The 12,457-nt window shown below is 40.0% G+C and overlaps 1 protein-coding gene across 1 annotated transcript; it reads left to right on the top strand.

The window, feature by feature from the left end:
* Positions 1–2,618: 2,618 nt before the first annotated feature.
* Positions 2,619–10,602, top strand: naa10 (N-alpha-acetyltransferase 10, NatA catalytic subuni). The gene is made up of 8 exons (XM_081386354.1): positions 2,619–2,880; positions 3,302–3,400; positions 3,550–3,608; positions 6,700–6,745; positions 6,855–6,970; positions 7,058–7,102; positions 7,996–8,080; positions 10,240–10,602. The coding sequence occupies exons 1-8, from the start codon at positions 2,860–2,862 to the stop codon at positions 10,429–10,431; spliced, it is 663 nt and encodes a 220-aa protein (XP_081242480.1). The 5' UTR covers positions 2,619–2,859; the 3' UTR covers positions 10,432–10,602.
* Positions 10,603–12,457: the final 1,855 nt, after the last annotated feature.

The following is a 12,457-nucleotide window of genomic DNA, read 5'->3' as shown; positions in this document are numbered from 1 at the left end:
ACCCTCAAAGACCTGTAGTCTGCCTTTAAAATGTCCACCTCCACTCCATTTATTATCCTAAATTAGGCTACGTTCACACTGCAGGGCTTATGCTCAATTCCGATTTTTTGAAAAAATTCAATTTTTTTGAAAGGCCGTTCACATTTCCAATTAAATGCGACCTTTTGTGATCTCCTGTGTGAACGTGAAATGACCCAGATGTGACCCGCATGCGCCGAAGAGTACTCAACGGTCAACGACGTCACTTGTTGTTTGCGGAAGTAGCTAAACTTTAACCAGAGCCCGTCTCTGCTTTAACTAACTGTGATTCTCTCACTCACACACACACACACACACACGAGCGCACGCAGCGACCGTTACACAAGAGCCAGACAGCAGCCGCTGACCTATCTAATATCAGATTCAGCATAAATAAGTTAACATAACGTAATGGCCGTGGGCTTTTTTTTTTTTTTTTTTAAATTAACGGGCTCGTCGAGGTCGACCCGTTCGGCAGATTTACCTCAGCTCGACGAATATGCAGTCCGTTTTCAAACCGACGACTAGCTGCTAACGTTACTTCAATGCAGAATAATTACATTTTTCGCGTATCATTGACGTGCGGGTCGGATATGCGACCTGGCCGTTCAGACTGAAGTCGCATTTCAAAAGATCGGATATGTATCGGATTTGGGACCACATACCCAAGTGGCCTGGGTCGCATTTGAAAAGATCGGATCTGTGTCGTTCAGACTGTCATGAAAAGATCAGATACAGGTCGCATAGGGGCAAAAAAATCTGAATTGGGTCGTTTCAGCCTGCAGTGTGAACGTAGCCTTAGATGCACCTGTTTGAGGTCGTTAGCTGCATAAAGACACCTGTCCACCCCATACAATCAGTAAGAATCCAACTACTAACATGGCCAAGACCAAAGAGCTGTCCAAAGACACTAGAGACAAAACTGTACACCTCCACAAGGCTGGAAAGGGCTACGGGGAAATTGCCGAGCAGCTTGGTGAAAAAAGGTCCACTGTTGGAGCAATCATTAGAAAATGGAAGACGCTAAACATGACTGTCAACCTCCCTCGGACTGGGGCTCCATGCAAGATCTCACCTCGTGGGGTCTCAATGATCCTAAGAAAGGTGAGAAATCAGCCCAGAACTACACGGGAGGAGCTGGTCAATGACCTGAAAAGAGCTGGGACCACCGTTTCCAAGGTTACTGTTGGTAATGCACTAAGACATCATGGTTTGAAATCATGCATGGCACGGAAGGTTCCCCTGCTTAAACCAGCACATGTCAAGGCCCGTCTTAAGTTTGCCAGTGACCATTTGGATGATCCAGAGGAGTCATGGGAGAAAGTCATGTGATCAGATGAGACCAAAATAGAACTTTTTGGTCATAATTCCACTAAACGTGTTTGGAGGGAGAAGAACGATGAGTACCATCCCAAGAACACCATCCCTACTGTGAAGCATGGGGGTGGTAGCATCATGCTTTGGGGGTGTTTTTCTGCACATGGGACATGGCGACTGCACTGTATTAAGGAGAGGATGACCGGGGCCATGTATTGCGAGATTTTGGGGAACAACCTCCTTCCCTCAGTTAGAGCATTGAAGATGGGTCGAGGCTGGGTCTTCCAACATGACAATGACCCGAAGCACACAGCCAGGATAACCAAGGAGTGGCTCTGTAAGAAGCATATCAAGGTTCTGGCGTGGCCTAGCCAGTCTCCAGACCTAAACCCAATAGAGAATCTTTGGAGGGAGCTCAAACTCCGTGTTTCTCAGCGACAGCCCAGAAACCTGACTGATCTAGAGAAGATCTGTGTGGAGGAGTGGGCCAAAATCCCTCCCGCAGTGTGTGCAAACCTGGTGAAAAACTACAGGAAACGTTTGACCTCTGTAATTGCAAACAAAGGCTACTGTACCAAATATTAACATTGATTTTCTCAGGTGTTCAAATACTTATTTGCAGCTGTATTACACAAAATCATACATTGTGATTTCTGGATTTTTTTTAATTTAGATTATGTCTCTCACAGTGGACATGCGCCTACGATGACAATTTCAGACCCCTCCATGATTTCTAAGTGGGAGAACTTGCAAAATAGCAGGGTGTTCAAATACTTATTTTCCTCACTGTAAGTACATTTGTTTTTATTTTATGTCATACACAAATCCTCCACAGCAAAAAAAAAACACACAAAAAAAAAACATAGTAAACATGAATGATTGGAAATGTTGTGGAAATTAATTTATCAAAAATTTGTATGGACTTTGAAATCCATCAGGATGTAATACATGGGCTTTTGTTCAAATAGTGCTGTATTCTGATTTTTATTCATAAATAGGATTATAAATATAAAGAATTGTTTGAAAAAAAATTGGTTTGACTTTATTTTAAGGTGTCCATTGTTACAGTGTAATTATATGTTTAAGTACTGAGTAAAATTAAGCAACTACATGTACTTACTATAGGGTTAGAGTAAGATTAGGATTTGGTTGCTCAAGGGTTAGTTGCATAATTATGCATAATTTTATTTCTATGGTAAGTACATGTAACATATGTAACAATGACACTGTACAACAAAGTGTTACCAAATCTTCTATAAATGCGTTCTTTCTCAATAAACTTTGATTTCGTGTAACTTCATTTCCATTTGGTTTGAACTTTTTTTTTTTTAAGGACTTTTATCATAGTTATCACCGGAAGTACTTCACTCCGAACATCCGTCTTCCGGTCATGGGCAACATGGTTGTAGAGGTGTAGCTGTCTCCATCTGCCTGCTTATTCGCTTCAGTTGAAGAGCGTTTGTGTCCATTTGACAGCTGTAATTTTATCAAGTAATATATTTATCAAGCAGCCCAGCGGTCAAGATGAATATACGCAACGCACGGGTGAGTAAATGAAAGGAGAAGCAGACATTAGTTCAGTCATCAGACAGTGGCTGTGTTTCAAAACCCGTTTTGGGCGACATAGTACAACGAGGCATCGAGTGCACATATTCAGTGTTAGTTGCTTGTCTTTGTATTTAATGCACCTTTTGTGTTTTATTCGGTTTTATTGTGATGCACATTGCACACTCTTTGCTACTTTTTTTTAAAGGGGCCGCGTTCTGTACTTTAGTTTCATTTCTATTCCATGAGCTCCTGCACTTCATCATTTAGTTATGTAGGACTTATTTCCAGCCTCTCTCTGAATATTACAATTATTAGTGCAGTTTTTTGCTAATGTACTTTGTGTAAATGATTTAGCACTATAGCAGGTGACGGTCGTGAATAGCTTGACTGATTGATTTTCTCTTTTACATGTTTCCAGCCTGAGGATTTGATGAACATGCAGCACTGCAACTTGCTGTGTCTTCCAGAGAACTATCAGATGAAGTACTACTTCTACCACGGCCTGTCCTGGCCACAGGTCTGTGACAAACACTGATGAGATCTTCACCTCTGGCTTCTGGATTGTAATCTTTGAAACACATATCTTTCTGTCAAGCTTCTTAGATATGTTTGCTAAACAAGTAAATGTGAGTTGAATCATCTTATGGTGAACTGCTTGTTTTCCAGCTGTCATACATCGCAGAGGATGAGAACGGGAAGATAGTTGGATATGTTTTGGCAAAAATGTAAGTGTTGTTTTTTCTTTTTTGCTTTATTATAGTGAAATATATAAGATGTTTGTTGTTAAATGTTTAAAGGGCGGAAGTGTGAGGTGTTGCATATGTCCATAAATAATTATAATGAAATAAAACATTCTGTCCCACTTTATATTAAGTGTCTTTAAAGGATTAATTTAGCCAAAAATTAAAATGATCCCATAATTTACTCACCCGCCTCAAGCCATCCTAGGTGTATTATGTCTTTCTTCAGCCGAACATAATCAGAGTTATATTAAAAAATATCCTGGCTTTTCCAAGCTTTATAATGGAAGTGAATAGTATCTGAGATTTTCAAGCCCCAAAAAGCGCATCTGTCCATCATAAAAGTAATCCATACGACTACAGGGGGTTAATAAAGGACTTCTGAAGCGAAGCGATGGCTTTTTGTAAGAAAAATATATCCATATTTATAACTTTATAAGCTATAATCACTGTCTTCTGGTTACCGCCGTACGTGAGTCTAGTTCCGGTGGAAGAGTGACCTCTGACCCGATGCAGGAGTAGCGTAAGCGTAGACACCTCTCACGGTTCAACTTGACCTATTTTGTGTTTGCAAACGGCGATGATGTTTTTTGTGGGCGGAGCCTACCTGGTGGCAGAAAATTTCTGTGAAAGCCAGGGAATAAAAGGATAAAAAAGTTAATTTCGAGTTTATATCTCGCAATTCTGACTTTTTTCCCCTCTGAATTGTGATATAAACTCACAATTGCGAGTTATAAAGTCCGAACCGGGAGATATAAACACGCAAATGCAAGAAAAAGAGTCAAGAATTGTAAGATAAAAATGTTTTATGTTTAAAAGTTATGTAAAATGTAATAGGTTTCATGCTGTAACTGCTATGCATGCATGTCCCCTATAAACTGCATATGTGAATATTACGAAGACTTACTGTTTACATCAAAGTTTTGCTTTAAAGGGCACCTATTATGCAAAATTTTGAACATGATGTTTGAACATAAATGTGTGTTGGCAGTGTGTGAGCAAAACCACCCTAGATCGATAAAAATCCACCCAGTGGTTTTTTTACAATCTCAATAAATCATAAGCACTGTCTCAGAATGAGCTGTTCTCAGATTCGGCGCAATGTGACGTAGAATTGAGCAGGCCCCTCCCACGACTGTTGAGTGACACTTCAGTTTGAGCATAGACCCGCCCTGAGTGAGCTGGACAGAGAGTCCGCCATTGTTCGACGCTTGAGCAGCTGTAGACAAGAATGTCTCCTAAGCGATTGAGGTGTGTTGTTGATGGATGTAAGAATGAACATAGCAGTCTTCATTTACTCCCGTTGTTACTCAAGGATGGATCTGTACTTTTTGTGATCAAGCTTACACTCTCCGGAGCGACAAGCCTAACGTGACTGGACACGGAAGAAATGAAAGTGCGAGCGCACTCTTCGAGTCCTTTTACCGATATAAGGTTTACCAGTTTATCAAGCACCCACTGAAAAGGTGTGTATATTTGTTTACTGTTAGTTGTAACGAGTGTTTTGTGTACTTCGCTGTGTATGTTGTTGATAATGAAAGGGAGAGAGAGAGAGAGAGAGAGAGAGTTTATGGATAAGACTTTAATGCGCACTTCTTATACTGTGTTTATTCAGCTCTAACAGAGATTCTCTGGAGTAAAACTAACACTCATCTTTTGTGTGATGTACAATAAACTTCACTGAACTCGTCAGTATATTTTGGTCATCATTCGGACAGGGTCTGCTACAGCAGGCTTGTATTAGTGGATAAAAGCAGATGACAAATAAGTTATAACCATAATTAAACTAAACTATACCTGTTCTATCTCTATACAGCATATATTCTCTGGCTCTGTGGGCATTATTGTCCGACTCCGAATCGAAATGAACACCGCAACTGAGAGTTTCTGTTCTGATATTATCAGATGAGATTGTCCTGACTGAAGCGCGAGCTCGTGAGGCTCCGCCCCCTGTGCCGGCAGCAGCAGTTAATTTGCATTTAAAGGGCACACACTAAAACAGCGCGTTTTTCTGAGCCCCAAAAAATTACAATTTAAACATGCTGTAAAAAATGATCTTTTAAGCTACAACTTCACATACATACTCTGGGGACATCAGAGACTTATTTTACATCTTGTGAAAAGAGTCATAATAGGTGCCCTTTAATAGTAGACTAATCATTGCAGGTTTCATCAGTCCAGCCTGTGACTTGCAACATAAACGTCTGCGTTTAGCTTCAAAGGGACGGAACGATGGAATTCTATAAAAATGAAGACCGTATTTCTTGATTTCCTAATCTGATTTTGATTTTTCTCTTATTCTGTGATTTTTGCCCATTTTCCTCCACTTGTTACCGCTACATTTCTGCCAGCACTATGCGCGCGCAGCTGCAAGACGTCTACTCCAAATTGGTCTATAGGGCTGGGAAACAAACTTAAGCTCCTCCCACATTTCTCTTTAAAAAATCTCATTTTAGACTTCTAGACTTAGACTTTTATAGTTATAAATATGGATTTTTTTAGCCATTTCTTAACCCAGTGGAGCCATATGGATTACTTTTATGATGGAGGGGATGCACTTTTTTGGTTTTCAAAAGTGAAGGTACCATTTACTGCCATTATAAAGCTTGGAAGAGCCTGGATATTATTTAATATAACTCTTTTGAAAGAAGCTAGTCATTTACACCTAGGACGGCTTGAGGGTGAGTAAATTATGGGATCATTTTTATTTTTGGGTGAATTAGCCCTTTAACTACTATGGTCACACATTTAAATTGATCATTTGATACAATGCACTTATTTTGTACACACGTTTTTACGTTGTACTTATATTTTAACCTGCGTGTAATTAATTTCTGTAATTACATCTATGCCTTTCCCACACTTAAACCCACGCATATCACCAAACCTGTCCTAACCTCACCTGTATCCCACCTCAATAGCAGCACAAGCGTTTTGCAATAGATCAACACAATAAGTACATTGTACCTTGTAAGTACATAGTAGTTAAAGACATCTAATATAAATTGTGACCAAACCTTCTAATGAAATAAGATAAGTATTATTTTATGTTAACTGTGTGTCTTAAATTCCAAAGGGAGGAGGATCCTGATGATGTGCCTCATGGACACATTACATCACTGGTTAGTGTTTGAAAACATTGGCTGTTATTTCAGATCATCTGTACTGAGACTGTCTTTCATTCTGTCTGCATGTGTATAAATAAATGCACTACTGTGTGTGTTAATACAGGCCGTTAAACGCTCTCACAGGCGTCTTGGACTGGCTCAAAAACTGATGGATCAAGCCAGCAGAGCCATGATTGAGAACTTTAATGCCAAATATGTCTCTTTACATGTCAGGAAGAGGTAGGATCCACCAGCGCCTTCACACTCTGTCATCTGAGATTCGCGGGAGGGATTTTCCTAACCTTGTTGCGTTTGTTTGTATTTCAGTAACCGGGCCGCTCTTCACTTGTATTCAAACACACTTAAGTTTCAGTGAGTATCACTTCTTTTTTTCCCCCCATTTTATTATTTGTATTATGAATAAATTCTGACTCTCAGTTTATTAAAACTAAATGAAATAATTACAAATTTAACTTCATAAATGGCTAGAATGGAGTGTAATAGCATGGAATAATTGCTGAGGGATGCAAGAAGGCATTCTGTGTTAATGAAGTAGTTCAACTTCAAAAAACATGTCTTGAGACCAGCTTAATTAACTGATAGATTAAATATAATAATTAATTAGTGTGTTAAGTAGATGGCACTAGAATAAAGATATTTCCAAGGCAGCCTGAGAAACTAGCTCCGTTTCAGTCATAACACCAGTTATTGTATGAAAAAAGAACTAAATTGCAGCCACATCAAAGGTGCAAAAGTCACATTGAAAGTGGATTGGACCAAGCAGCGCAGCACAACACACCTGTAGCCAATCAGCAGTAGGGGGCGTGTCCAGTCATGATGGGGGAGGAGAGTGAGCCAATCAGTAGTAGGAGGCGTGTCCACTCATGATGGGGGAGGAGAGAGAGTGAGCCAATCAGCAGTAGGGGGCGTGCCCGCTCATGATGGGGGAGGAGAGAGAGTGAGCCAATCAGCAGTAGGGGGCGTGTCCACTCATGATGGGGGAGGAGAGAGAGTGAGCAAGAGGGAGATTTGGAGAAAGACTGTAGAAAGAGAGATGGCTGAGAGACATTACAAACGAGAAAAGCTCAGAGGAATACCACTGGAAAAAGAAGTGTTATGATCAGGCAAGAGCTCCAGAACCTGCTTTAATATTAGAATAGCTTTCCAGTGCACCTTTAAGTGCATTTTTTTCAGTATATGTACTGATACTGCAATGTATCATTGTCATGCAAAATGTTTTCATCTCTGTTCATACTGTGTTGCAGGATTAGTGAAGTTGAGCCCAAATATTATGCCGATGGAGAAGATGCTTATGCCATGAAGAGGAATCTCACACAGATGGCAGATGAGGTATGTGGCGGTGCAGTTATACATAAATATGTGATGCCAAATAGAGCTTCAAAATATTTTTCCCCCTAAATTTAAATTTCCCAAATTGTAACCTGACCCTCTACACCAGGGTTCACCAATCTCGGTCCTGGAGGGCCGCTGTCCCTGCAGAGTTTAGCTCCAACCAGCTCCAACACACCTGTTTGAAAGTTTCTAGTATGCCTAGTGAGACCTTGATTAGCTGGTTCAGGTGTGTTTAATTGGGGTTGGAGCTAAACTCTGCAGGACAGCGGACCTCCAGGACCGAGATTGGTGAACCCTGCTCTACACCCACTGAACATATGTGGAAGAATAACACACAGGCACATTTTTTTTATATATCTTCTGGAAACGGCCCACACATACTCCATTTCCCTCCACCTGGATTTTCCCAACTGTTTGATTAGGACTGTAACGTTAGTCATGGCCAGGGCCGGAGTGGGGCCACTTTTCAGCCCGGGAGTTTCAGGCCCAAGACCGGCCCACTTTTTCCATGGTGGAATTCCAAATTAGCACTTTTTTAAAATTGGATAAATGAAGCAACAGTTCAGCTCGTACTATTGTGTAGTTAGTATTAATACCATGGGTTAACAAACAATGTAAAGGTTAAATAATAATTCACTTAGACTTTATAAGAAGCAATTGCAACTTTTTCACACAATTCTGACGTTATATTTCGCAATTCTGACTTTATATTTCGCAATTCTGACTTTATAACACGCAATTGCTACTTTATATCACACAATTCTGACTTTATATCTTGCAGTTCTGACTTTATAAGCAATTGCGACTTTATTTCACACAATTCTGACTTTATAATTTGCAATTCTGACTTTATAACACGTTTTATGATTTTATATCACACAATTCTGACTCTATATCTGGCAGTTCTGACTTTATAAGCAATTGCGACTTTATATCACACAATTCTGACTTTATATTTCGCAATTGTGACTTTATAACACGTTTTATGACTTTATATCACACAATTCTGACTCTATATCTTGCAGTTCTGACTTTAAGCAATTGCGACTTTATTTCAGGCCGTTCTGATTTTACATCTTGCAATTCTGACTTTATAAGAAGCAATTGCGACTTTATATCACGCAATTCTGACTCTATATCTCACAATTCTTTATAACACGCAATTGCAACTTTATTTCAGGCAATTCTGACTTAATATCTCACAATTCTGACTTTTTAACACGCAATTGCGACTTTATTTCAGGCAATTCTGACTTTATATCTCGCAATTCTGAGAAAAAAATTCAGAATTGCCAGATGTAAACTCGAGATAAAAAGTCGCAATTATCTTTTAAAATGTTTTATTCTGTGGCGGAAACAAAGCTTCCATAGCTTACCTCCTGGCCTCTTCCTCCCATCCATCCTCCCTGACGCGTACCGTTACGGCCGGCCCAGCTATCAGTAGGCGCCGGCGGAGCCGCGGTAGCCTCCCTGAGAAAACGTTTTGAAAGACGGGCTATGGACCCAACCATTTCTATAGTAGGGGAGGGGAGAACTCCCTCACATGGTACAACCCATGCTGAGTTGCGCGCTGTGGTGGCAGAATGCGGAACGTGTGTATCCTAATGTAACTAATGTGACATTGAAATGTAAAAAAAATAATAAAAAAAAAATTCCTCGACCGGCCCAAAAGTGAAGCGGCCCACCGGGAATACTCCCGATTCTCCCGATTACCCACTCCGGGCCTGGTCATGGCTGCTGTATCTTTGCTGAAGAAGGGGGCTCCTTTCTACTCAGACATTTGAAGTGGTTTTGAATGCCTATTCAAAAACATATATCTCTCATAGCTAATTATTGTAAGTTGCTCAATTATTGTAGGTGGGAAAGTGACTAAAACGCAGTCAAAGAAATTACACGCCTACATTTGGTCATTGCGATTGAGTTGCACCTTCCACAGATTTTAAATTGAAAATTATACAGGGTTAAATTGGGTTCACCTTCAAAACGTAAAAAGCTAATGGTAGTTTCTCTCTTTTAAAAACACATTTAACACATTACATTTACCAGGATGCCTTCCTATAGTCAGTGGCTGACCCTGGTAGAGACATGTTTACTTGTGTAAAAAAAGTTTTTGACTTGGCCCCCACTATGCTAAACTAACTTTTCCTGTTGTGCAGTTGCAGAAACCAGGTGTTCGCCTGTGGGGCTCAGAGGCTCCGGCATCTCAGGACACATCTGTGACTGGCCTGGTGGAGAAGCTGACGGTGCAGGATGGAGATGGAGACAGCGGAGGAGAGAGTAAAGAAATGAGCGAGGTCAGCGAGGCCACGGAGAGCACAGACGTCAAAGACTCCTCATCAGACTCTTAACTCACATTTGTCTGTTCACACCCATCTTATAGGTTTCAAATCGGTTTACAGTGTTTATATGCTCTGATGCTCATAATTTTATTTTCAGAAAACAGGAAAGTGACCTTGTAAAAGTGGTTCACAATGTTGAAATTACTTGAGATTTGTCAATAAAATTGGAGAGTAAACATCCTATGTGGTGGTGTCATTATCCTGGCAAAACTTTATTTATGAAGTAGTAGTTATGGCTTCTAAGAATAGTTCATTCAAAGCAAGAAAAAGGCCCTTTTTACCTCTGTAATCTAAGGAGCAAGTAAAAACAGGATATTATCCCAGCCATGAACCAGGAGTTGCTGCTTGTTGGTTGGTTGTAAATGATAGGACAACAAAATCAATTCACAGGACACTGTATTCAACTAAAAATGGAAATCTTTTAATGCGTTTTTGGCTGTTAATTTACACGATAACAGTGTTTTGGGGGCCTGAAAACGCAAACTTTGAAAACAGGATTCAAAGTGCAAGTTTTTTAAATGCTCAGACGCTATTGTCTCTGTGTAAACTACAAAAATGCAAATTTGTAAAACCGGTGATGCCATGCGCATGTGTAATCATGTGGTCAGTCAATAGGCAAGTAGTGTTTCTTTACAGTGACATGGACAACTACTGGTCTGCCATTAATAATAGATGTTTTTTTCGTTTTCGTTTACAACGTTGGCGTCTGTATGCAAAAAAATAAAAATAAATCGTCGTGTAAACACCCCTGAGTCAACATTTTTCCTTTGAACTACACTTTTTCAAACTTTAGGAGTATGCTAACTTACAGGTGACCTTAATCGGAAACACACGGACTAAAAACAAATAAATAATAATACAAAAATTATGTTGTGGCGCCTTTAAGATTCCTGTCTAAACACTCTTTAAGTAACACGTGAAGAGTTTGCTCGCTATGCCGCGCCAGTTTTGATGAACTTCTGGTTTGCCGTCAACAACAATATAGTTTCACTGCTCCATTCTTCAATAACAGCCTCTTTGCAAAGTTCATTACATTGCGAGTTTGCGACATAATAAAACAATCCTCATTCAAATGTGTCGCACAAACTGTTAAAATCATACTGACATAACCGGGGTCCTTGTTAAAAACGAGCGGCCTAGTTTTCGGGATCCTCCAGAAGGATGTACAGAGCGACAGACGAGAGGCTTTTCCCCACAGCCGGAGACGGCACTGGTTTGGCAAACTTTTTTTCTCATTTTACGCATTGTGGTGTTTGTGAATATTGGCATCTACCCCACTTCATTCTGTGACTGGGGCCGGCCAAGTTATTGAATACTAAATACAGGCCTTGATGTAAAACCGTGGGATCACTATGTGGTCTAGTGGGTGGTTGAATCATTTACTGACAGATAAACTTTTCCATCAAGCTAACATCTTGTTCATGTCTAATATACCTAAATATTTAAATAGGATGAGACTTGAACTGTGTGGTCCACCAGAGGGCAGCAATGTAATAATGTTGCCTATTCCCACTTTAAGAGTTAGAATCAGAAAGAGGGCCTAGTGGCCACATACGTGGACAGCACATTTTAGCTCTTATGTCCACAATGGTGTTCACTGCTGAATAGGGGTTATGCGCAACATACTTCCGGGTTCTACAAAACGGGTATAACTACTTCCGGTCGTCAGCTACTGAGGTAAACACTGCGTAGGAATGGTGACCTTTTATAGCAGGTGTTTACAGGAGCTACCCATTCTATCCATTTCAGATGTACATCGTATTGCCAAACAGACTTACAGAGCCCCGAGTACTCCGTTAAATAAAGGATTTAAGTTTTTAAGCCTCCTCATTTATTCATGATTATGAAGGTATGTAAGTTAGTATATGTAGCTTTTGGTAATGGCACCCGATGTAGAGTTAGCTAACTATCAGTAAGTTCGTTTAGACTTGTATGCTATCATAGTAGTTTAACCTTTTATATTTGCTTGCAGACGATTAAAACAATCAAATGAAGACTGCGTTTTATTTTTTTATAAAAAATTTTTTTCTGATAC

Source organism: Scardinius erythrophthalmus (genome assembly GCF_964197995.2).
Source record: "Scardinius erythrophthalmus genome assembly, chromosome: 15".
NCBI lineage: Eukaryota > Metazoa > Chordata > Actinopteri > Cypriniformes > Leuciscidae > Scardinius > Scardinius erythrophthalmus.
Note: the sequence above shows the minus strand (reverse complement) of the source record. Positions and strands in the feature narration are given on the sequence as shown.

Excerpts from the sequence above, each read along its gene's own strand:
- naa10 (XM_081386354.1), top strand. The coding sequence starts at position 2,860 with ATGAATATACGCAACGCACGG. Across the intron at positions 3,609-6,699 it reads GGATATGTTTTGGCAAAAAT|GGAGGAGGATCCTGATGATG; the intron begins GTAAGTGTTGTT and ends TAAATTCCAAAG. Across the intron at positions 8,081-10,239 it reads TCACACAGATGGCAGATGAG|TTGCAGAAACCAGGTGTTCG; the intron begins GTATGTGGCGGT and ends CCTGTTGTGCAG.